Raw genomic sequence first — 26,553 nt, 5'->3', positions numbered from 1 at the left:
CCTCATATATTAAATGAGTATAGGTTAATGCCTCATCACACAGCATTATAGTGAAGAATAAGTGAGTTGATACATGGAAAACACTTAAAATGATGCTTGGCACATAACAGATGTTCTTTCAAGACTGAACTATATTTTCATTATTATTTACAAAGTAGAAATAAAAATCTTTACATTCGGGTCTAATGGTAACAATAAATGAACTATTTCTAAATTGTATAAGAGAAAATATATATGCAGGCTATGCAATCAAGCTACACATGTTTGGAAACGTAAATGTAACAAATAGAGATGTAAATTTGCTACTATGTTATATGTGGCTGCTAGGTACAAGCTTCAAATTTTTCCACTGGTTAACTTCAGAGCATTTCTAATTCTTTACCTCTGAGCACTAAGAGTTAGGGACCTCTTGCATCTCTGGGGGCCAGGATGATGTGTTATGCTTCTGTCTGCCCTTGGCACACCACTGGGTGTGAATCCCAGGATGCTGATAGATAAAACCAGCTTCTCTCCAGATTAGAACTTATCAAATGGGGTTGGTGGGTTGAAAATGAAGGAAGGATGTTGTTAGTTAAATGAGTTTTCCAGCTTTCACAAATGACAAATATAGATGTTGGGAATGAATGAACCCCCAAAATATGAATAGAACAAACTGATGTAACTACTTATGTGTTCATTTATTTAAACCTGCAGGAAACAAGCTAAACAAATTCAAGAGCAGCTGAAAGAACCACAAAATGGTAAAAACTATAGCCTCAAAGCATCCAACACAATGGCAAAGTCAGAGAACTTGGTGAAAAATCATGTCCAACTGCAAAATGTAAGTTTCCTGTCTATACCTCTGTTCCTCGAACCCACCTCAGTGCTTCCAGTTCAGAGGGGAAGGGGAGCTTGGGATCAGACTTGTATATTTTTTTTCAGTACTTTGTGGATTTTTCCTTAAATCATCTTGCAGTTCGCTGTGTAGGCACGTGCACATGTACAAGCTGAAACAGAGAAAAATTAAATCTCAGCTTTTGATTACAATCTGCAATATAAATTAATCTCTAGAAGCAAAAAGAGCTTCATTTGTTTGTTCCATATGACTTATTACATTCTAACTATGTGTTGGAAATTGTGCTGGGGGCCAGGGGTACAATGTTCTCTACCTTATGCGAACTTAAATGTGGTAAGAGATACAGACACCAGAACCAGAGGGGGTATGTGGGCTGAAATGGTTGACATTCCAAAAGATTGGCGAAGAAACCAAAGGGAGCTGGATGGGTGACATGTTCATCAGCTAGTCAAAGAGCAAAGGAAAAGAGACTAGGAAAAACAAAAAATAAAGCCATGGAATGTGTACTATATTCAAGCAGCTCCAAGGTAAGGGGTGTGAGAGATGTCAAAGGTACGAGACGTGGGAAGGGAGAGTTGTAGTCTCAGAGTCAGTATGTCCTGATACCAAACTTTAAATAGATAGCAGAACTTGAAATATGAGCTCTTTGAATCCTACATTCTTTCTACAGTTGTTTTAATCATTTCTGAGATACATTACAAAACACTAATTAAAGACAAGCAAATATCATCTAAGACATACTGAAATAGTCCTCTCAAGGTAGTAACAGTTCTTTGCCCCCATATAAGATTGCACTTCCGGATTCTGAGACACAAAAGGAAGGAACAAAGCCGTGGTATAAACCTAGTATTTGAGTATAATAGACAATCACCCAGGACATATTCATGCCCCTCCCCATGCATAAATCACTGGGAATTTATACATCATTTGTGATTCTAAAAAGTCATTACCCAGAAAGTCCACCATTTGCTATGCATAACAGATGTACTTAGATGTTTAGTGTGGAATTCATAAATCAGAATTGCTTCCCAGCAAAGTTTTGTTAAACTTGTAATCATAGTTATGTGGGGACTGTTCTTTTCTGTAACAGGAAGGATGGTTTTGCTAATGATTTCTGAGTTATTATCTCGCCACCTCACCACACAAATGCAGTGATGGAAGGTTTCAATTCCTTAGCAACTGGACTTGCTGAAGAGAAACAAAGCCAGTCAGTAGTTAAGATAGTAAGGACAGATTTTAATCAGTAATGTATTATTGCATTATGGAAGAAGCTCCAGCACGAACTAAACTCAACTTCAGTTTGTACAGAGGTGACTGGTTGTTTTAAAGGGAGAATGAGGGAATAGAGAGAGAAATCAGTGGGGGCTTGACAGAGTCAGGGAAGTGAAAAATCAGAGCCAGTCAGTGTACTTAGTCAGCTGTGTCTGTTAGATGACAACTAATGGAGTTTAGAATTCTGTTACTTCCACAGAGACAGGGGGACAGAGGTCCTATCCTTCCTTATTACATTTCAAAGATTTGGCTTTCAGGTCCTTGAGAAAGAAACTCCTGAATTGTTGGAGATACATATACATCTCAAAATGACAAAGGGCAGCTTACATTTATAAGCCTTGTTCAAGTAAATGCTCCAAGAAAGGCAGGTCAGGGGCCTTTCCTCCTCCAGGGTTGGCTAGAACAAACAGTAAATTCTTTTGGAGACTTTGGAGTTTTTGTTTTTGTTTTTCAGGCAGGCGTTTTAAGGAAAGTTAGGGTCATTCTAGGGGTGAAGCCTTGAGCTATTAGAGGCTATTAAAAAACAAAGAGAGAGACTATATTAGAGTTTACTCAAGTCTTTTAGTGTGGGGATGAGTGAATGAAGTCATTTGTGCTGGGAATCTGCAGTTCTTAGAGGCCAAAGTTAAGGCCCAGCAGAAAAGAGGGCTCAGAGGAGCCTGTCTAGAGTTTGGTTGGGAAGAGTCTCGGTCAGTTCCTATGCATTTTACAAGGTTGCAACCAAAACACACATATAGTTCTGTATCCTTCATTTTCACCAAACAGAAGATCAATAGGATTTTCTGTCTGCTTTATGCTCTCCACGAACTCATTCGAGAGATAGCATAATTGTCCACAAGGTGGCCACTTCACAAGGTCCTCACACTTCTCTTCTAGACAGACATTCCTGTTCTTTCCTATTGTTTACTCTTAAAGGCATACGAAAATAGACTCCTCATTCATATGCATCCCCACCCCTCATTTGATTGGAATGATTAGAATTAGAATAACAAGAAATTACAAAGTGTAGGGGTTGCAACATTTGAAAGACTTTTGGGCACATTGGATTTTCTTTTCTTTTTCTTTCCCTCTCCTCCCCTCTCTGGCCCACCCATACCCACATTTTGTATGTTAGCCAAGGAAGCAGAGGGTGGGCTCAACTAGACCGTTCCCACAGGGCCTAAGATAAGATGTGGCAAAGTGTCTTTATATTTCTCCCATTTGGGATAAAGAAAGTACATATAGGACATTTTTTTTTTTCTCTGACTTGGTGTGTGGTCAGCTACGACAATACATTTCAAGGGATCATCAGTTTTAGGTTGGGCTGGGAGTTGAGGCAGAGAATAGATAGGAAAGGAAGGCTTGTAAGGACCCTGGAGAAGGAGAGTGAGGTGCATCGAGGAGACACATGCATGCTGGCCATAACGTCCTACACTTTGCCTGCTTGGGCCCAAGGGACTGCCTGAGAGGGTCCCTTTAACCAGACTAGACTGGAATAAATAAGCTGCTTTCCCACAGGCACATATCAATTTCAGTGCTAGAAAGCAATGTGGGTCACTACTAGCTTTGTTATACCTTTGTCATCATTTCTTTTCCTAATTTAATAGGAGAACATGGTATTTTTTTAAATTTACATTTAACTATTTGACTGTGTAGTACACTCTTAGTCCATATATTTCTAGTCAAATGTTCAGTCTGGTGAGTTATGTCCCTGCTGATACTCTTGCTCCTATTTTTGTTATAAGAATCAAATAACAATTGGACTGTAGTTTTTCATGTAGTGTATCATGGGAGAAAATAGTAATGGAGAATATATATCAATAATACATTGGAAAGGAACAGAAAGTTTTAAGAGCATTTGCTCTCCTTCCATTTTATGCTGAAGATATGCAAGAAGTATGGAGGACATCTATGCAGCTGGAAGCCAGGTAGCCCTGGTCTGAGGGCAAGCAGTAATCTGATGTGTGGCTCAGATTTTTTGCATGAATATTGAAAAGAGCAAGGGTATTGAAGAAAATTCAGTAAAGCAGTTTTTCTTTGTAGGTCTATTCTTTTTTCTTCTTCTGCCAAGATCTTTGAGGAAATACCAACGTCAATGTTAAAAGCAAACAATGATAAATGAAATCGTGATCATCATAATAGCAAATATCATGGACTGAGTACATATACAGAATCATGCTAAATGATATAAATACATCACCTCATTTCGTCCTAACAGCAACGACTTAATTTACACCCTCTATGTGCAGAAGAGGGAAATGGGACTCAAAAAATTTTTATCGCTGCCAGACTGCCTGTGAGTAGCAGAAAGGCAAACTCACATCTTTATAACTCAGTGGTTCATCAGGGGGCAGTGTTGCCCCAGAGAACTTTTGGCAAAGTCTGGAGAGACTTTGAGTGTTACAGCTTGAGAGGCATCTATGAGCAGCGGGCAGAAGTGCTGATACATATTTCACAATGTACAGGATAGCCCTCCCCCTGCCAACAGAAAATTGTCCTCCCCAAATATAAGAGTAGAGAGGAAATCCAGAGTCCAAGCTCAAGTTGCATAGTGCATCCAGTAGGAAATTCTGAATGCCCAGCATAGGAGTTCTAATCATTGTTTCTACTACACAGAGGCTAATGGGTCATCCACAAACACTCTAATCCTTGGGAGGGAAAATTTCCTGCTGGGACACCATATCAGGCAAATCTTTATTTTATCATGAAGCCCAGGTTAACTACTTGAAATTCTTTGCAAATTGCAGTGTTTAACAAATGAATTGTCTGCGTCTGGCATTCTGAATGCCCAGCATAGGAGTTCTAATCATTGTTTCTACTACACAGAGGGTGATGGGTCATCCACAAACACTCTAATCCTTGGGAGGGAAAATTTCCTGCTGGGACACCATATCAGGCAAATCTTTATTTTATCATGAAGCCCAGGTTAACTACTTGAAATTCTTTGCAAATTGCAGTGTTTAACAAATGAATTGTCTGCGTCTGGCATTCCCTTAAGTTCATTAAACATTCATGGGGAAGTGTTTCACTTTATAGTCATTTAACAAGATGTGAAACACCTAGTCCCGTGAAGCAACATGATACTCTGGAAACACTTGACTCAGAGGCTGCAGAACTAGACCTGGCAGTGAGGTAGAAGCGTCGAGCGCCTTACCGTCATTAACAGATGAAGCATTTGTGACTCAGAGAGATGAACTGACCTCATTGACTGTGTGCTGCGTGAGAGCGGGCTAGAGCTAGCGTTATAACTTCCATACTGAGCGACACTTCTCAGCCTGATTCAGGGATCAGAAAGAGAAGTCATTAAAAGACAGATGATCACACTACATCAAAAACTGATGATGTAATGTTGGTGATTAACATAACAATAAAGATTAAAAAAAGAGAGATGATTCCCTTCTCTCTTAAAATCAAGAGAAAATATACCTAAGTGAAAAGTAAGGGAATAAAATTATGTACACCTTCCCACCCTTTTTTCAAGAACCCTCTCAGGAAAGATAGGTTTAGGGGAGTAACATTCAATGAGGAAGAATTGAAAGATAATATTTGCATGCATTGGGAGAGTCTTAAGAATTTAATGCCTAACACAGCCTTGATAATTGGTAGAGAGAGGCATCCATTTATTCTATAATACTTATTAAACACTTCTCTCTGCTGGGTACTGTATGAAAAGCTTACAAAGAGATGGATCCTGACCTCAGGGACCTCACAGGCTCGTGGTAGAAACAAGTATGTAAGCATATACATGAAGTCACAGAGCTATCAGAGAATGGAAAAGGACATCTGTGATTGTCTGGGGGGAATACTGAATCCTGCCCAAAGTAGGTGACATACGAACTGAGTCTTGGGAGTGAGTTGAAGTTCGTCAGATAGTTGTAAGAGGGTTGGTCAGAAGAGGTAATCGGTAACTTCTTTATAGCATGAATCAACATTAACTTTGAATAGTTCTGGTTTAAAACTTGATCTCTTGTTGTATATATCAAATTCTAACTTACTGATTCACTATAGATTCATACATTCGTCTATTCAAATATATATTAAATATTTAGTAAGGACCAGGCACTGCATTAAGGACCAGGGATATAATGATGACCCAAAATGACAGTGTCCTTACTTTCAAGGAGCTTACTGATTACTGTAGGTGAGAGATATTAACCAAAAAAATCCGACAAGGAATCTGCCAAGGCCTCCAGTCAACAGTGAGTGAACAGTCCTGTTAGAGCTTATAGAAGGCAGGTCTGGGAGCTGACCTGACAATATAAGAATAGCAAAGAGCTCCCTCAGAAGAGGGAATGATGGCATGTGCTCAGTCTCGCTGGCTGAAAGGGGCACATGGTTGAGGTGAGAAGGTGGGTCATAGGGGGTAGGAGTGAGGAGGAGTGCTTGCTATAGCCCGTGCATAGAAAGGGTATCTTGCTTCCATGGAAATGGGTTGAAATTTGACTGCAATTGGCATAGTTCTTCTTGCGTGGGATATGGTGCAAAATTTCCTAACAGCAACAGTGGTCAAATTGTTTTTAATTACTTGCATCAGAAATCACACTTTAAAATATACCTTAACCACTCATTTTCAACATGCTCTGGGCTCCTAAGTCAGACTTCCAGTAAAGAACATTTTGACACAGACAAAGAGGAGTTGGGAGCAATGCAGAGAGAGAGAGAGACATTTAAAACCCTTTAAAAATATCCTCCTTCCTGCCATTATTGCCTGGGGTTCCAGACCAGGTGATTATCAGCTCTGTCATCATTGCTTTCCAACACAGACACACTTTCATTTACCCTTCTGACTCTTGCTGCGAGTATCAGGCAGACCTGGAAACGTCGGCGCTCCACTTCCAACATGAGCCTGCTTCATTTGACAGGTCTACTGATTTTGGTGCACCATCAACAGTGTGTTAGGAGAAAGGCAGGTGACAGTGCAAACAACAGTGGAGGTCTGCAGCAGCCAGGAGCCCCCAAAAGGCGGGCTTTCAGGAAAGCCAGTTGGGATGAGTGCTTCGCCAAGAGATAACAGTACTGACCAGGGCCTCTGTGGGTGTTTAAAAGGAAATCAATTCAGCGCATGTTGAAAGGACCAGTGAATGGACCGTGGCATCTCCTTATTAGGTATTAAAGTGACATTTTGTACATTATACCGAATGAGGTTTTAACAAAACAGGTACACACACAAAAAGTCAAGATCTGTACGAATGCAAGAAAAGAACATGAAGTCACCTACCATACTTTGTAACAGTGTACAGCAATGTTAATGGAAAGGGTCAGGCGGGCAGCTTCACTGGAGATATTATCTCATGGATAAAATTATGCAGACTGTAACTCCTCCCAGGGATGGAAGTGTATACCTTTTGGAAGGAACCATAAGAAATGCTTTCAGCATAAAGCATAAAAATGTCCAAAGGCTATAATTGTGGTCAGTTAAGCCGCCTTTAAGGAGGTTTGTTGCAGGCTGTTTGCTGAGTGGATTCTACACCTTGAGGGCCTATAGCTGAAAATAGAGACTGAATTCTACCTTTAGTCTCTAAATTCCTCTCTTCCTCCTCCTCCCAGCCCCTCCTCCTCCCCATCCTTGTTGTTGTTGTTGTTGTTGTTGTTCTTCTTCTTCTTCTTCTTCTTCTTCTTCTTCTGCTGCTGCTGCTGCTGCTGCTGCTGCTTCTGCTTCTGCTTCTGCTTCTTCTGCTTCTTCTGCTTCTTCTTCTTCTTCTTCTTCTTCTTCTTCTGCTGCTGCTGCTGCTGCTGCTGCTGCTGCTTCTGCTTCTGCTTCTGCTTCTGCTTCTTCTGCTTCTTTTTTGGGGGTATGTATCTTTTGCTTTTTTTAAACTTTTTTATTTTTTAAAGTAGACTTTATTTTTTAAGGCAGTTTTAGATTTACAGAAAAGTTGCAAAAATAGTACAGTGCGTTCCTATGTACACTCTACTCAGTTTTTCCTATTAGCCTCGTATATTAACATGGTACATTTGTTAAAATTAATGAACCCACAGTGATGCCTTATTACTAACACAAATCCAGAGTTCATTCAGGTCTCCTCAGTTTTTACCTAATTGTTTCTGTTCCAGGATTCCATCCAGGATACCACATAACATTTGGTTGTCATATGTCCTCTTGGCTGTGACAGTTTGTCAGATTTTCCTTGTTTTAGTGGCTCTGACAGTTTTTAGGAGTAGTGGTCAGGTATTGTGTAAGATGCTCCTCTACTGGAACTAGTTTGATGTTTTTCTCGGATTAGATTGGGGGTAATGGAGTGTGGGGAGAAAGACAACAGAGATAAAGTGCCAAATCATCACTCATCAAAAGTGCACATTATCAATATGATTTAACACTGTTAATGATTACTTTGTCACCTGAGGTAGGAGTCTCCCCTGTGATCTTACTCTTCCCTTCCTTTCTATAGAGTTCTCTTTGGAAGGAAGTGACTCTGTAGCCCACACTTAAGGAGTGGGAGTTATGCACCCCCTTCATAAAGGCAGAGTATCTACATGTTATTTGGAATGCTACTGCAAAGAGTTTATCTCTTGTTCCTCATTTATTTATTAAGTCCATCATTTATCTAACAATATGAATTCATGGATACTTATTTTATACTTTGAGTTATAATTCAATAAATATTTTTTTCTTATTTTATATCAACTTCTTTCAGCTGTGGTCATTGGTAGCTCTTTCAGTTGGTTCCTGTGTCATTTTGACATACTTCTTCAGTTCAGTATAGGTTTTCTGTAGGTTTTTGTTGAGTATGTCCTTGCTTCTAAGCCCTCTCAGCAGACGGATCAAAGATATATCCATCAGCCAGATAGTGTTTATGAGCAGTACTTTTCCTTTAGTCTAAAGATTCCACTCATTTCAAAGTTACTTAGGACAGCATGCCCCTGATCCCTACCTCCCACTAATGTTCTTTCATATATTTATAAAATACAGTCATTTTTCCTTAGCAAAGTTTGTATTCCTTCCTAGAATCTCCAAATCTCCTAAATGACACTTATTTTGTTAATAGGGAGGTTGCTTTAATAGATACAGGGTGATTAAACTTACCTATTTCCTCTTGCATGAACTTTGATGACATGTGTCTTTCAAGAAATTGGTCCATTTCAACTAAGATATCAAATTTGAGGGCATACAGTTATTCATAGTGTTCCTTTATTAATCTTTTTCTGTCCATGGGAGTAGTAATGATGGCCTCTTTCACTTCTGTTATTGATAATCTTTTCTCTTTTTTTTTTTTCTGGGTTAACCAGAGATTTATCAATGGTATTGATCATTTCAAAGCATCAGCTTTGCTTTTGTTGATTTTCTCTATTCTTTTCCTGTTTTCAATTTTATTTTATTTATTTTATTTTTTTAAAAGAATTTATTTATTTATTTGACAGAGAGAGACACAGCAAAAGAGGGAACACAAGCAGCGGGGGGAGTGGGAGAGGGAGAAGCAGGCTTCCTGCCAAGCAGGGAGCCCAATGTGGGGTTCAATCCGAGGACCCTGGGATCATGACCTGATCTGAAGGCAGATGCTTAACCGACTGAGTGACCCAGAAACCCCTGTTTTCAATTTTATTAATTCTCTAACTTATTATTTCTCTTCTGCTTGTTTCAGGTTTAAATTACTCTTTTTTTTCTAGTTTCCTAAGATAGAAATTCAGATGACTGAGTTTAGATATTTCTTCTTTTTAAATGTAAGAATTTAATGTTGTAAATTTATCTCTAATCACTACTTTGATTACCTAACACAAATTTTGATAAGTTGTATTTTCATTATCATTTAGTTAAAAATATTTTAAAATTTCTCTTGTGACTTTTCTTTGACCTTTCTGTTATTTACAAGTATGTTGTTTGCTCTCCAAATAGTTTTGGATTTTCCAATTATCTTTTTCTTATTGATTTCTAGTTTAATTTCAATATGGTCTGAGAATATACTATTTATGATTTCTATCTCTTAAAAATTTCTTTAGATGGGGCAACTGGCTGCTGGCTCAGTCAGTAGAGCATGAGACTCTTGATCTCAGGGTTGTGAGTTTGAGCCCTACGCTGGGTGTAAAGATGACTTAAAAAATAAAAAATCTTTTTAAAAAAATTTCTTAAGATGTATTTTATAGCCAGGAATGTGATTTATCTTGATGAATGTTCCATGAGCTCAAAAAAAAAAAAAAAGTGTAGACTGCCACTTTAGAAGTATTTTATGAGTATCAATTAGATGCAGTTGATTGAAAGTGCTATATGAATCAACTATATCCTCAATGATTTCCTGACTGCTGGATCTGTCAATTACTAATAGACAGGTGTTGAACACTCCAAGTATAATAGTGGATTTGTCTATTTCTCCTTGAGGTTCTATCAGTTGTCGCTTTATGTATTTTGATGCTCTGTTGCTAGGTGTATAAATGTTAAGAACTGTTTTATCTTCTTGGAGGATTAGCCCTTTATCATTAAGTAAATGATACTTTTTACATCATTCTTTGTCCCAAAAACTTTTCCTTGTTCTGAAGTCTGCTTTGTCTGAAATTATTATATCTACTCCAGCTTTCTTTTAGCATGATATATTTTTACCTCCTCTCTTACTTTTATTCTATCTCTGTCTTTATATTTAAAGTGGGTTTCTTATAGACAACATATAGTTGGGTTTTTTTCTCACACATGCTGATAATCTCTGTTTTTTAATTGGTGTATTTAGACCACTCATATTTAAAGTGATTAATGATATAGTTTGATTAATATCTTCCATATTTATAACCATTTTCAATTCCTTGCCTGCACCTGTTCTTTATTTCTTTTGTTCTTTTCTATTCCTTCTCTGGTTTTTATTATTTAGTGTGATTCCATTTTTTCTCCTCTTTTAACATATCAATTATACTTCTTTTTATAATTTTTTAGTGTTTACTCAAGATTTTATAATATATATTTACAACTAATCTAAGTCTACTTTCAAAAACCTGGTTAGTCCAGGTATTTTATAATTGAGTATTCACAATTCCTTTCTCCTGTTCTGTATAAAATTGCTGCCAATTATTAATTTGTGTATACAGTATATCCACAATACCCAATTATTTTGAACACTTTTTTTCAACTTGATCTATTAATAATAAGAAAAATAAAATATTTTAATTTACTTTTACTTATTACTTCTCTGGCATTTTTCCTTTTTTAGGTAGATCTGAGTTTCTAACCTATATCATTTTGTTTCTCCTTGAAAAGCTTCTCTTAAAATTTTTTGCAGGACAAGTATGCTGGTGATGAATTTCCTGTTTTTTGTTTGTTGGTTGGTCTAAGAAAGTCTTTATTTCTCCTTTATTTTTGACGGATAATTTAACCAGAGATATATTTTCAGTTTGGTGTTTATTCTTAAGTATTTCATTCCTGTCTTTTCTTGTTTGCATGATTTCTGGTTAGAATTCCACCATATTTGTTAATCTTTTTCTTCTATAAGCAGGTTTTTATTTTCTTTGGTTTTATTTTCAGCATTTTATTTTATTTTTGTGTTATTTTTCTCTTTACTTCTCTTTTCCTTTTAAAAAAAATAGTTGAATATGATATGCTGTGATGTAGATTTTTTTGGTATTTATCCTTTATGGTGTGTTGATATTCTGTAAGCTTCCTGTAGCTATGGTTTGGTGTCTGTCAATAATTTTGAAAAGTTCTCAGTCACTATTCAAATATTTTTCCTGCTCCATTTTCTTTCTTCTCCTTCAGTAACTCCAGTTATGCATATGTTATACCATTTGAAATTGTTCAACAGTTTTTCAATTTTATCATTCTTTTTTTCCTTTCTTTTTTCTCTTCTTTTTTTCTAAATATATTGTTTTTGTTTTGTGTTTCATGTCAGGAAGTTTCTGTTGATTAATACTCAAGTTCCCTGATTCTTTCCTCGGTTGTGTGCACTCTAATGATGAGCCTATCAAGTGCATTCATCATTTATGTTACAGTATTTTTTGTATTTAGATTTACTTTTGAGTATTTCTTAGAGTTTCCATCTCTCTACTTACATTACTCATCTGTTCTCACATGCTGTCTACCTTTCCCTTTACAGCTCTAAGCATAGTTATTGTGCTTATTTTAAATTCCATGTCTGATCATCCCAATTTTTCTGTGGTATCTGAGTCAAGTTGTGGTGCTTATTTTGCATCTTCAGACTTCATTTATGTATATATATTCGAGTATGCCTTATAATTTTTTGTTAAAAAGTAGACATGATACACTGGATAATCCTGAGGTAAACAGATGTTTAGCGTAGGTTTTATGTTAATTTGGTTAGCAGTGGGTTTCATTTAATGTTTGCTGTAGCTGTAGATGCCAAGGGCTTTAAAATCCACTAGTGTCTTTTATTTGTTTTGTCTTTGGGTTCTCCTGAGAACTCCAACCAACCCTGGATAGGAATACAGCAACTTAAACCTGAATCGCATGTTAAATGCAGCCACTGAAATGAAAATGATTCTCATAAAGTCTGTGAGAGAGAAGAAAAATCCAAAATAATAAATTTTGAAAATAAATTTGTGTTAATTGACCAAAATAGTACAATCGGAAGCAACTGTATAACAACAATGCAAGCATTTGAAAGAAAAGATTTAGAACATAGTATCTATTATAGACAGTATGAATAAACAGAACATAATCAGGTTGATTCTATTCAAAACTTTAATCCAGGATTTTTAGCAAAACCTTTTAGCTTTCAGGATCAAAAGTCTCATTCAAAGCAAGGGCTATATGCACCTCATATGTTTATTGCAGCATTATTTACAATAACCAAATTATGGAAGCAGCCCAAGCATCCATTGATAGATGAGTGGATAAAGAAGATATGGGATGTGTGTGTGTGTGTGTGTGTGTGTGTGTATACACACCCAAACATATAGGAATATTATTCAGTCGTAAAACAGAATTAACTCTTGCTATTTGCAACATGGATGGAGCTAGAGTGCATAATGCTAAGTGAAATAAGTCAGAGAAAGACAAATACCATATGATTTAATTCATATGTGGAATTTAGGAAACAAAACAAATGAACAAAGAAAAAAAGAGACAAACCAAAAATCGGACTCTTAACTATAGAGAACAAACAATGGTTACTAAAGGGGAGGTGGGTAAGGGAGATGGGTGACACAGGTGATGGGGATTAAGAGCACACTTATCTTGATGCATGGAACTATTGGATCACTATATTGCACACCTGAAACTAATATAACATTGTAGTTTAACTACACTAGAATTAAAATAAAATAAAAATAAAAACTGATTGGTATCCCCTCCAAAAAAAGAAGCAGAGATTTTTCTCTAGAAAATCTAGATGCTGCAGAAACACTTGGCTGATGTTGCCCCCATAGACCTCTACAGGAGCAGAGACTTACCGCCTCCCATTTGCCACAGATGTCTCCAGATCATCTCACTTGTTTCTGTAGATGAGTATTCCAGGCATCCAAGTTTGCCTTCTAAACCAATTTATTAAAAATTGGGATTAAAAAACAAACAAACCCTTAGCTGGTCTTTTATAGAACCTGAAGGTCAAATAGGGAGTCAGAATGTTGGTTATATTCCAGTGACATGTCTATTCAGTGCACTTTTCCCATGGATGGTTAGTAATAATTAACATTAATTAGTCAATAAAAAAGCACACATGAAGGTATTTACATCATTTTTTGGATCTTTGTAATTTTGGATTATTGAAAATAGCCACCTTTTCCAAATTATCTCCATATCTTCTTTTTCTCTGTGTCAATTTGCTCCATTTTGCAAAAAGCCTGACCTACTTTTGTGAGTCCATTTTGTAGAATTGAGATTGTGTTTCAAGACATGGTTATGACTGCCCCTATGTGGTTTATTTTGGAAGTACTTAAGAAGAAAATACTTAGAGATTGAAATCTTAAGGTTAGTTACATAGCCTTGACATTTTGCCTAATCTCAGTAACCCATATCCACTGAAACATTTTTCCCCAATGATAACATCCAGTTAACAGTTTGTTTTTTTTTTATCTGCATCCTGTGTGGTTGCATGGGAAACACACAGACACACAAATGCACACATAGAAATATATATGTACATGTACATACAAAATCTATATATGTGTGTATATGTATACATAAAACTAAATATATGTATATACACATATACACACTCGCAATATATGTATATCTGTTCACTTCATTTTCCTTATTTATGCAAATGGATTCATATTATGCATACTTTGTTTTGTACCTTGATATTATTCTTTTCAACGGTTGTGTAGTTTTCATTTGTGGATATTTCTATTGTGTCCAGTTGTTTGTGTTTTATATTTATTTTGTTTTGTTATTAAAAATTGTACCACTGGTATACTCTAGTGATATTATTTTGAATTTTTACAATCATATTAATGATGGGAAGTCCTAGAAGTAACATTCTGGATCAAAAAGTGTGTATATTTAACATTTTGGAACATATTGGCAATTTGTACCTCAACATATTAGTACCAACTCTAATTTTCTTGAATCTGTACCTTTACTAGATCTTCTTGAAATTTAATTTTCTCTATTCTGATTTTTATCCCTTTACAATGAATGCAGTTGTACACTTTTCCATATGTATATTGCATATCTGTCTTCATTGTTCTGTAAAATTCTTGTTCATAGGTCAGATGTGAATATCCAGATTTCAGAATTTTCTCTGGATTGGTTAGCATTCTAAAACTGTCATTTGTCAGGATAATTTTTATCTAGAGTTTCTGGAAGAGAAACCTGCTAGCCCTTGTTGCCTGTTCAAGAGCTATGTGTCCCAGGAGTATTAAAGTCGACAGTTTGCTGCCTGGTTGAGATGCCATATGATATTTCCCTTGGGGCAAAGTTTTTCTTAATGTGTCATCTCTATAGGTTTCCCCAAAGGCTCCTGAGTCTTACAAGATATCATAGTCAAAGGTGAAACCACGGCTTACTAGCTATAAAGAGTGAAATGCTCACAACTTTCTCTTATTAAGCCCAGTAATTACTTGGCAAAGACTGAAGGAGGAGAATGGTGGAGTGCCGAGGGCAGGTACCCTGAATCAATACCCTCGTAATTCTGAGAATGTTCCGAAGTTTGCTCAATCACTATTTATTGAACCCCTATTATTTGTAGGCCAGCTACTAATTAATTCTTGTGTGTACAAAATGTATATCGAATAAAAAATACTTGTGTTTTTGCCTGTCAGGCACAGTGTGCCATGGGTGTAAATTGAAATGAGAAGACATACTTTAAATTCTAAAGTGGAGAAGCCTCCTGGATGGACTTTATCTAAGCAGAGTTTGGGGGGAGGACAGAGATCATACTCAGTGTGTGAGAAATTGGGATGCCAATGATGTCTCTGTCATTCTCCTGATCAGGTGCCCACTGGACAAATTACTGGCAAGTTCAGTAACTTCTCAATATCTAGCTATAGTGTTATAGGCCCTCCTCTCATAATTTATCCTCAGGCTCAACTCTGTGCATGTGGTTTCTCACAGTATTCAAAGGCGGAAAGGCATCCTGTGACTGCATTGGAGAAAATGATGGAGTCAAGTTTTGCCGGCCCCCAGTCATTCCCAGAGGTCCCTTCTCCTGACAGAGGAAGCCAGTCTGTCAAACACCACAGGTACAGGTAGCTACTCATGGTGGGGATGGGCACGTTCACACTATGTCTAATGCTGGGCAACACAGGCCAACGAATGGCAACCTGATTCAGGAGAGATGATTGTTCTTGCTTCCCCTTAGTTCTCCATGGAGTGGATGCTCAAGCAGCTGCCAGCCAGTAAACCAAAGCTAACAGCAGGCAGCCATGCACCTGTAAGAAGCCTGAAGGAACTATTAACAACACCCATCAAAGCTGCAGACACAGACCAGTGAATGAAACAATTGCATTCTGAAAAACTATTAAAAACATGATTTTTTCCTAGCCTGCCTTATTACTGTCTGCAAATTTAATGACTAATTCTTCCCTAGGCAGCTGATGTGACATACTCCATGTCTTCCAACATGGTTCGTAAACAAAAAAACTTTTCAGGGGGAGGAAGCTTGGCAGGTGTTCTTCTTGGGATTATAAGATCTGTTATCAATGGGGTGGCACTCTTTTGCAAGCTGACCATAGAAATTGGTTCTTTGGGGGTAGAAAGCCAAACACAAGATTATCTTATAAATACCATAACATTCGGAGGCCAAGCAAGTTTTTCAGCATCTTCTAGTCACGTCCTGCATTTCATATACAAAAATCTGAAACTCCGAAGATGCAGTCTTTGTTCTAAACCAAGTGCCAAAATTTGGGACTGATGTTATGTTTATGTGCATCTGAATGTAATAGCCTCAGTCTTTGTGGAAGTTGTGCAGTGATTTAAGCATCCTTTTCTTAGTGAGAAGTACAGTATTTTAAAATTAGATATATACATATGAAAAGATTAAAATTTCAGAAAAGGAAAAGGTACAAAATAGTAGTTGTCACTTATCGTGGTAAGCATCAAGTCATGTATAGAATTGTAGAATCATTATTTTGTATCTCTGAAACAAATATAACATTGCATGTCAACTATATTAAAAAAAAAACCTTGAAAAAACAGCCAGTTGTCCCCAACAATAACAGATAAATATTGTTGACCCATGGTTTTCACATATCTAGGCAATGTTTTGGAAAACCTCCATGACAGAAACATGCATTATACATGTATCTTCTTCCTTGACTGTCAGTGAGTCCCCTAAAAAAGGATTTTCTTGATGCTGGCCACATTTACTGGGAGGTTTTCAATCTGTATACTAATCCTCATTATTGGATGGTGATTTTTTTTCCCTCATTCTACGTGAGTAGAGACTGAGATACCAAAGGTTTGCTAAATTTTTTTTAATGGTTTAAATATTTTCACCTTGGAATTGAAATATTGATTTGGCTGTTGGATTATTGCTTTATTTATTAACTACAAGTTTTGGGTGATATCATTTGAGGCATTTAACAAGAAACAGATAGTTTCTTGTTAAAAGAGCATTTTAGTTCACTAGATCTAATGGAAGCTCTTTAATTAGGGAAATAAGTCCAAAATTACCAGTCTTTTATAAGATGGATATTTTCTCCAAAACAACATTTTCTCCTGCTGATTATAACACATGTTGAAGTGGTGTCCCATCCAGTCGAGTAAAATAATTATGTATAATATTATTCTAGGACTATATTATGCCATCAATGTTTTGGAGTTGAAGTAAAAAAGAATTACAGTTTCTAATGTATTTGACCTGCAAATACCTGACCCTATTCCTTATCTGTTGACATACCGCCTTCTTAAACTTGGCTTCTACTATGTTTCTAGGAACCACTCACAAATCAAATAAGGACATTTTTAAGATATCTTCCTTTTTGTTTGGTTTAATGACATTGCAGTATTTGTTGGCATATATTGTGTCCTGATAGACAGGCAAGGGTTGATTTATAAAGTGCTTTTAGAACTTTGTAAATTATAGTTTAATATATTATAGCTTTTGTTTTGTAAAACATACAGTAGACTTAAACGTTTTCATGATTGATAACCTGGTCACTGATTTACACATCCTGCAAACTGCTCTATAACTTCCCGAATGCACTGGGTTAGAAGGCTTGAATAGTTGATTGATCAGTAGGTGTAGAACTGTTTTTGAAGATGGGTCACTAGTTCATAGTGGAAGACTTTGTTGTTGTGACAGTTTGGCTAGCTATGAATAATTAATTTCTTTTTTGTGCACTGCAAACATGACTTATTTGGATAACTCTTTATAACAAAACTATTAATTCAAAGCCATTATTTCTCATGTTTAAAAGGGAAAACAATCCTCTTGCTTTTTAAAGAAAAATCTATTATGTTATGTCATACCTATTACATTACATTTTGGCAATATAACTCTCTTATGGACAGCATGTATGTGGGGTTTTTAGAGTGAAATAAGACCAGGGTTTTCGGTGATTACCATGAGCCCCCGAGTTGTCAGGTGAAGAGGAGGAGTCAGGGGAGCTCATTACACTGAGCCCCTACTCCCTGCCCGGCTCCATGCATAATCTCTTTTGTAGCCCTACTACAGTCCTATGAAGATACTGAAGCATGATGCTAAGACCTTCCTTTGGCACCTCTCCAACCCATATTTAGTTTTTACCTTTTTCTGCCTTGCCCTGTGCACGGAAAGAGCGGCAGGCTCTCTTGTCTGCTGTCAATACAAAGCACAGGCAGGAGATGGAAGGATGGGTGGAGACTGAAGTCCTGGTCTTTCTGTGCCCTCCCTCCCTGCTCGCCTCAGCCGAGTCCCTTGTCCCTCTTCCCGGGGCCACAGTGCCTGCCAGGTGGTCCTTTCCTTACAACTCCCCTTCCCTCTTCACTCTGATAGTTTCCTCCTCCCCTTAACCCTTCAGTTACAGTGATATAAACAGCCTCCCCTCGTTACTTGGCCCGAATACAGTAGTGTCCTATGTTGGCTTTTTTTCCCCTCTTAAACACTAAGGACACCTTTGTAAACAGTAAAATCTCCCCAATGACCCAAATTAGAGTACCATCTCTTTCCCTTTAGGACTCTGACTGGTAGAAATATTTCCCCCAGTATCATGCTGCTAGTAAAGTACAGACCTGAGATGCACCCCCAGATGCAGCTAATTCTAGGACCAAAGCCTGAGTACCCCCACAGATGCCATAATAGCTCCTGGATAATACAGATAGATGCTAGAAGGGAGGGGAAAAGAGCTATTGGAACTCTTTAAACTTGTGGCCTCGGTGACCTAACTAGCAGTCCCATGTTGTCAACAGACAAGAAATATCATGATAAAGAATGAAGGTATAATATGTTGCAAGGTATGACCTAGTGTTTGTACAAACTCAAGAAGTTAATGTTGGCTTGAAGAAGGTAAAGTTTGATCATTCACTTTGCCAAAACCAGGAAAGTGTCTCCTGGCTCTCAAATGTCAGGTTCTCAAACTCTGATCTTAAATATATGAGATGTTTTGTTTTGTATCTACTAAGTAGAAAAAACAGTAATGTTGGGAGGGAAAGTTCCAGAATTCCAATTAATGTAGTGACATGGGTAAAATTACTTTGGGAAACTGGTCCCTTTAGAACTTGATAGGTTTGCTGAAATTTTGAAAATGATTTTCAACTTTCTCCATGTGGCTTTGGTATTTTTAGAGTTAAATGAGAATACAGCAAAAGATTCTAATTTCGCTTGTTATCTGAACACTGCAGAACAAGTCTGACCACATAAACTGGCATCACATGGAATGTCTACATAGGAACAGAGTTCTCCTTACCAGTCCCGACGGCTGTAGGGTACATTCAGTGGGGTAGAGATGGAAATGGGTATGGAATAGGTAACAAGTCAAATTAGCAATTGATTTTTATAAAGAGTCTAGCTCTTTTGCTTAGCATGATCTATGTAGGAATCTCAGTCTCACCTAAGATATATCCCATGTATGCCTTTTGCCCTGTGATGGCATATGAAAACATGGTTATTTAGGTGTTTGGGGGTATAAGTCAAGGAAAATATATAATCAGATGTTTATTAAAAGCAAATTCAAAAGAAAACCAATTTCGTTTCGCAAGATTGCTGAAAATCTGAGGTAGTGAACTGGGAATTTAGCACATATGTTAAGGAGAGAATGCCAACTCAAATGAGGTTTATTTATTCTACCACTAACACAAGTGAACTTTTCCCGGTGAATCGCTTCGGAGTTCCTGTGTTTAGTTTCTGTCAGTATCTAATAACAAAGCCATTTTATTTTTATTAGAGAGATAGCTACTCTGTCCTGGATAATGAGGGTGGCTGAGAATCAGGAGCTTGAGTATTAAGCCCACCTCTTATCTTTGGCTGGAAACCTGTGATTTTTTTAGTCCATTGTGCTCCAAACTAGAAAGCCAGAAACATGGGAACTTCTCTTTGTCTCAGTTCCTGCAAGGGTGAATGGATTCAGCAACTTCTGGTCTCCTCCTAGCAGATATTCTACCGTCATGGATGGAGAGCCTAATCTAGAACTTTTGAGTATCTGGAGTGAAAAGGCAGTGTTTGAAAAGTTTGAGCAGCCACATACAAGGTTCGTGCTAGGATCAATCTGTTGGTTTTCTTTCATCCCAGCAGGAGTCTGTCCTCTTGCTGCAGCCCAGGGCAAAGGAGTGGTATGCTCCATAGGAATGCCTTCAGGAGAACACCCCCCTCGCCCAGAAGTAGGCTGGGTGGCATCGTGGGACCAGCATATCAGCAACTTGAGGAATCAAGGATCCCAGACCAGGATATGATACCTCGTCAAGGGTAGGTCTTAAAAGCAATGGAATTTAGGGAGGGTGTCATGAATGTTCAAACTTTAAATTGAGTTATTATGTTCTTTGGGGTTTTCTTCTTTGATTTTTGTCATTAATAGTCTATTTATGCTTACTTCTATCTTTGTTCCACAAAAGATAAACTAAAAAGAATAGGTACAATGAAAATAGATATTAGGGAAATGTGAGACAGAATAATAACACTAGGGAGCAAGTAAGTGTATAGCTTTCTAGGCAGTATATTATATAGTTGCTAAAACAACTGGGGATTTGTCTTTGATTTAAAAGAAAAAGAGAGATTTCTTAGGAGGACTAATGTGTTCCTTCATTCTTAGGTTTGAAAAACAATTACTCAGTTCTCTAATCAATATTGTGGGCAATACCCTCAACAGTAATCTGTAATGTATTTATATATAGTATCTGCTTCTGCCCAGAGTGTTCTTGAACGTGTCTCAGTCAATGTTGACAGCATATTGTCAAAGTACAACTTGCTGAACTGAGATCTCTAGGTTCATTTGTGGTATAGGTGTGGAAAGATGGGCTTTGGACACCAGGGCTGCTGTTCATTCTTGCAGTGCAAAAGGTGCCCTTTCCTCCAAGTGGATGCAGACCCTCATTGGGCTCATGGCATGGTGAGTAGAGTAGGATGAATTTTAGCCCCCATTCACCTAATTGGCATAAATTGCCCAGTCAGACATGGTAGCCCTTCCTTAAACTGACTGGAGTTTAAGTCTCATCTTTGAAAAAAATTTTATCTTCTGAACTTGTTTTCTCATGTATAAATTAGGCAAAATAATAGCACCTTCCTAAGGGTTGTTGGGCAGATTAAAAAAAAATTACATGTGTAAAGGGCTTGTAACTGACACATAGTAAGCAGAAAACTAGTCTGGCATTTATTGTCACAGGAACTGTTAGAGAGCTATTAATTTCAAGAGCAATGCAATCAGGGTTTATTCCAGAAATTTCAGGAATCCGTTCTCTCACTCAAGCCACATTCTTGTTGCATCTGTTTTTTACCACTCTGGATAAGGCAGGCCAAGTTTCTATGCTGTTTTGGCCTGGCTGATCTTTCCAGACTGTCTATATCAAACTGAGGGCCAAAGCAGTTAGGAGATATCTATCACAGAGCCTTACCTTTTCTTTTTCTTCTTGGCAAGTTATACATACACCAATGCCCTGTCTGACAAAACTCAGCAACAAATCTCTTCAGAAAGAAATTTGTAGTTTTGAAGCAATTCCAAATGGGCTGTAAAATACCTTTGGTACAGATCTGGGGTGACAGTTTGTAAATTCAGCGTAACAACCAGGTTGTCCAAAATGTATAATGCAAGTCAAGAAGCAGTTTGCATTTCTCTTTGCCTTATATCTAGAAAAGGGGCTTGCATTTAGCCTCTAATTATAATTAATCATGTTTCATTTCTTTTCTTCTTAAATCGCTAAGCACAGATAGTGATTCTTAAATCACTAATAATGTCTGTTACTTAGGAATGTATATATGGGTGAGAATGAGTGAAGGGAAATCAAGTTCAGAGATTTTGTGGGTGGGGAGAGAACCCAGCCCATGCTGTCTCTCTTTTCATTGGGTACTGTTATGGCTCTTATCCCATGTGTTAAGGATGCTCTGAGCCTGTGCCAGGCATAGGCTTGAACCCTACATACATGAATCTTCAGAGGCTCAGAGATCCATGCATGTTCAGGCACTGCTTTGTCTTTTACCTCCTGGGAGACTTACACTTATTGTCTGCATAGTGGTAGTTTTGTTTTGGTTCAATCATCATTGGGTTTAGAATATTCTCTCCAGCTGGCTGGCCACGTGTATTTTTCTGTGCGTGATATGCACCCGATGTTGATAAATGGTGACTCTAAGTCACTGTGTGCTCAGCACAATGAATCTCAGGGAGCAATCTCATTCTCAGTTCTTGAAAACAGCTATTTTCCACTCTTGGGGGACTGACCGTCTCTCTGGACTGGAAATGGGATTGGTAATAGAATTTCACAGCTAAAGACCCTCTTCAAATCTGGCCCTAGCCCCAAGGGGGAGTGAATGAATTAACAAGAGCTATCCGCCATCTGCTACTTGTTTATCAAGCATATGGGCACTGTCTGCTAGTTAGGCTCCTGGTGTATATGACTTCTCTTCTTGGCACTTACGTCAGCCCAGCTTGAACCCAGCACATATCATAGGGAGGTCTGATGAAGGAATGAGATGAAGAAGAGATTCTTCAGGAGCTTTACCTGGAATGATAGACCTGGGACAACCATGGCAACAGCTTACAGAGCTCTGAACTAGGTTCTGTCAGGCAAATCAAACTCATGTCTTCATATGCTAGACAGAAAGAAATTGAATCACAGAAGTAGATGGCCACCTCCAAAGTAGAAGGGATCCAAACTGAATACCTACCTCACTTAGCTAGCAACTTTACAGACTTAAGTGATCCTTTAAGAAGTTTAAAAATGAACATACTAAGAATAGCAGGGTTTAAATGGCTAACCTAAGGTGGCATATCCCGTGTAAAAGGACCGAGATTGAATACTAGCCTTTCTGACTAAATGAACCACTAAGCCGGGAAAGAAATGTGAAGAAAATCACATTCATGGATGATGATGTATAAATGGAATAGCTAAGTGTATGGATTTGGAGGGAAAAGTGGATCTCTTCAATTTAGTCAGTTGATTTCAATGCCATGCACACCAGGAACTGAGGCTCGGAGTCCCTTGTAGAAACACAAATTCCTTGGCCGGACCCCTGAATCCCTGGGAACCAAACCAAGTGACTACTGTTGGAATTTCTCATCTTTAAAAGGATGCTTTGACTCCCCTAGTTACAAATGAAATGCACTTGTGATTTCTTTGGTGAGAGATTGGAGGAAGGCAGCTCAAACTGGTATTTTATAGTCACTGAATGACCAGCTATGGATCAAACTTGTGAAAGAAGTCAGTGACTCTTAAGGGACACAGAACTCTGAAGTATCTTCTAATCCAGAACCACATTAGAAATGTAACTCTCACTTAAACTTCTGGAGAGTAGTATGTAGCTTCTACTCAAATACCAGTGCTGGGACCCTTCATTCTGAGAAGGAAGAGAGGACTCTGGTTGAATAGTGTGCCTCTGGTTGAACAGCACAGAGGCATTACTTCATTTAGTCCCCAGAGGAATTCCCCTAGGTCAGTATTCCCACCTGCTTTAATTAACGAAAAAATATAAGTGAAGCTGCCATTTATCTAAGATTCCAGAGCTTGTAATGGCATTGGAACTTAAAATCATGTCTGATATAAAACAAAATCACATTTTTGGAGAGTTCTAATTGTTTGAAGTCCTCTCCATGTTATAGTAACATTCTAGATTTCAGTTATTGCCAGCCATGTGTCCCATACCTGACTTGCAAGGTGACACATAAGCTAAATGCAATTCCTCTTACTCACCCAAGTCCGTAATTCAGAAGACTGCCCCACATTTGGTTTGAATTGCCTTTGATTACTTTGTCTTCATGCCAGTGTAGTCATGAGGCTACAATTTACTAAGTCCTCTGAGATATTTATGCCTTTACCCAACAGTTTTACAAGGAATATTTAGATGCTGGTATAAGAATGTGCACCTGTCACCATCACATTTCATCCTGTTAAATTCTACCCGCAGATACACCCAGAAGATATCTATGGGGAATACAATTTTATCCCAATTATATTTCTTGGCTCTGTGCCACTGGTGAATGCGATAAGCAGACATCCTCTATCTTCATGCATATTAGTGATGCTAACAGGTTGACATCTGACCCCTTTTATCTTGTTGAAATTAAGACATTGATCAGAAACTTTAGGGTCAGATTTTCAACCATATAACGTTAGTATAAGTGAAAGGCATAAGATCCCCCAGGGAATTTCCTTGTACATGACTATACAATTAGACTGTAATTGTAAAAAAGATTATACATCCCTAAAAAGGTGTTCTAGTGCACCTTAGGTAGGATGCCCACTCATTTCTGGCTTTGATAAGAAGAATTAGAATCAAACAATTTGGGATTAACTTGTTCCTCTGCTGCTCACCAAAGGTATAATTTGAGGGAAGTCACTTGAGTGCCCCTTAATCTAGTTTATTCATCCATCGCATGGTAATAATAATAAATAAGCCACAGCTTTTTAAAAAATTAAATGAGGTAATTAGACATAAGCATGCTTTTAAAAAACATTTTGCTAATGTCAGCTGTTATTATGTGTGAAATGGACATTAACTGGGATATAAGGGGAGCACTTACCTTGAAGATTTGTTCATGAATTCATGCATCCACTTGATCAGGATTTATTGATTGCCAACTCTGTACTAGGCATAGTAAGAAGGGATGGAGCTACGAAGACACCTAAATTTGATCCTCATCTTTTCTCACTGGTGAAAAGACAGACCCCTAAATTGCTCTGATTCTGTCCTTACAATAAAGACTTCTATTTAGTATGCAAGACACTTCATTGCAATTATTCTTTCCATTTATAAACATGATTGTTATTTGCACTGTAATGCAAGACAAGGGGAATAAGACCTATTCTATGGAGGATGGATATGTTTAGATTATGCTTAAATTTTAATGTTTCATTTAACATTTAAATTAAGGACAAATAACTGAGAGAATAGGGACTACTGTTCAGGACCCCAAACCACATTTCTGTGAATCCACAACATACCTGCCCTACTCTCTGGCACTGGAAAATTCACCAGCTCTGAACAGGCAATAAGAGGGCTAGCCAGATCCTGGCATATTCCAAAGACTTGGAATGGTACCTTAGCATTCTTGACAAGCTGCTGCCGTGCACCAACGAACTACCTTACTTGGCTCCAGAAACCATGTGAGGAAAGTTGCTATATTGGTAGAGGCCCAATGGACTTCACTTCAATGTTCATCCCTGGAGAGGAATTGTATGCCTCCATTCCCATTTGTAGGCTCAGCAATCTGGCAGTGAGGCAGTTTCTACAGAGTAGAGACCCACTGAAAATCGGATTTGGTCCCTGTAAACTCAGTGTGAAGCAGGAACACTCAGGATGATAGCACCTTGATGCTTCATGTCGGGCTTCCTGATTGCCCCCAACTAGTGTGGCCACGAGTCTACAGACTAAACCCGGGCTGAGAGGGTGGTCACATGGATGGAGTGGAGTAATGCCATTATGGGTTTCCTGTTTGTCACTATGGAAAGGCCACACTTACCTGCTCAATCCCCATTTACTTTGTATTCTAGGATAGAGGTCAGGAAGACTATACCCCACCTGCCTATACAGCTGTGGTGTGTTGAAAGATCCCTGGACTTCAAGTAAGAAGATCTGGGTTTGAGTCTCAGTCTGTCACTTATTTTCTGTGTGACCTTGGGCAAGTCACTTCACCTCTCTGAGCTTCAGTTTACTTCTCTGTTTAACTGGGAGCATATTATCCGTCTCATGGGGTTGCTGTGAGAATTCAGTGAGATGGTGCATGTGGAAGTGCTTTGTTGACTGAATATTGCTCTAAGGAAGCACAGCAGAAAGCAGAACATGTAACACCATGTTTCTTTTTCAGGTATTCATCCAGTGGTTTAAAAAACCAACAAAATGCATCCATAAATATGCAACTGCCTTCAAGAGAGACAAATTCCTATTTTAATAGCTTGGATCAAAAGGACCTGATGGGCTATTCATCCACGCGGGCCAGTTCCGTGCCCATCATCCCTTCAGTGGGTCTAGAGGAAACCTGCATGCAAATGCCAGGGATTTCTGAAGTCAAAAGCATCAAATGGTACAAAAACTCCTACTCTGCTGATATTGTCAATGTGAGTATTCCAGTCAGCGATTGTCTTATAGCAGAACAACAAGAAGTGAAAATATTGCTAGAAACTGTCCAGGAGCAGATCCGAATTCTGACTGATGCCAGGCGGTCAGAGGACTATGAACTGGCCAGCGTAGAAACCGAGGACAGTGCAAGTGAAAACACAGCCTTTCTCCCCCTGAGTCCCACGGCCAAATCAGAATGCGAGGCACAATTTGTCTTAAGGAAGGAAATACAAAGAGACTCCGCATTGACCAAGTGACTTAAGATGGAGGAATCTGCATTCTGTGCTTTGCTCAACAGGAAAAGAGAGGAAATTAAATACAAATTATTTATATGCATTAATTTAAGAGCATCTACTTAGAAGAAACCAAATAGTCTATCGCCCTCATATCATACTGTTTTTTAACAAAATATTTTTTTAAAGGGAAAGAAACGTTTCAGGAGGGATAAAGCTTACCTCTAAAGCTTTTGGGTAGAAT

At 38.0% G+C, this 26,553-nt stretch overlaps 1 protein-coding gene across 6 annotated transcripts in view; it reads left to right on the top strand.

The window, feature by feature from the left end:
* Nucleotides 1-26,333, top strand: part of NRG3 (neuregulin 3) — a 1,101,926-nt gene extending 1,075,593 nt beyond the window's left edge. For 2 of the 6 annotated variants that reach the window (XM_028098949.2, XM_028098948.2), the window contains exons 6-9: nt 694-820; nt 15,513-15,640; nt 20,110-20,280; nt 25,826-26,333. In XM_028098949.2, coding sequence (XP_027954750.1) covers nt 694-820; nt 15,513-15,640; nt 20,110-20,280; nt 25,826-26,333 — 934 coding nt within the window. Of the gene's footprint in view, nt 1-693; nt 821-15,512; nt 15,647-20,106; nt 20,281-25,511; nt 25,584-25,825 lie in introns of all 6 variants that reach the window. The other 4 variants (XM_028098947.1, XM_088019857.1, XM_088019856.1 and 1 more) reach the window with 4 other exon arrangements.
* The last annotated feature ends 220 nt before the right edge of the window (nt 26,334-26,553 follow it).

This window comes from Eumetopias jubatus, unplaced genomic scaffold (genome assembly GCF_037043125.1).
Source record: "Eumetopias jubatus isolate StellerSeaLion01/CBP00866 unplaced genomic scaffold, mEumJub1_p1.0 scaffold_17, whole genome shotgun sequence".
Classification (NCBI taxonomy): Eukaryota; Metazoa; Chordata; class Mammalia; order Carnivora; family Otariidae; genus Eumetopias; species Eumetopias jubatus.
Note: the sequence above shows the minus strand (reverse complement) of the source record. Positions and strands in the feature narration are given on the sequence as shown.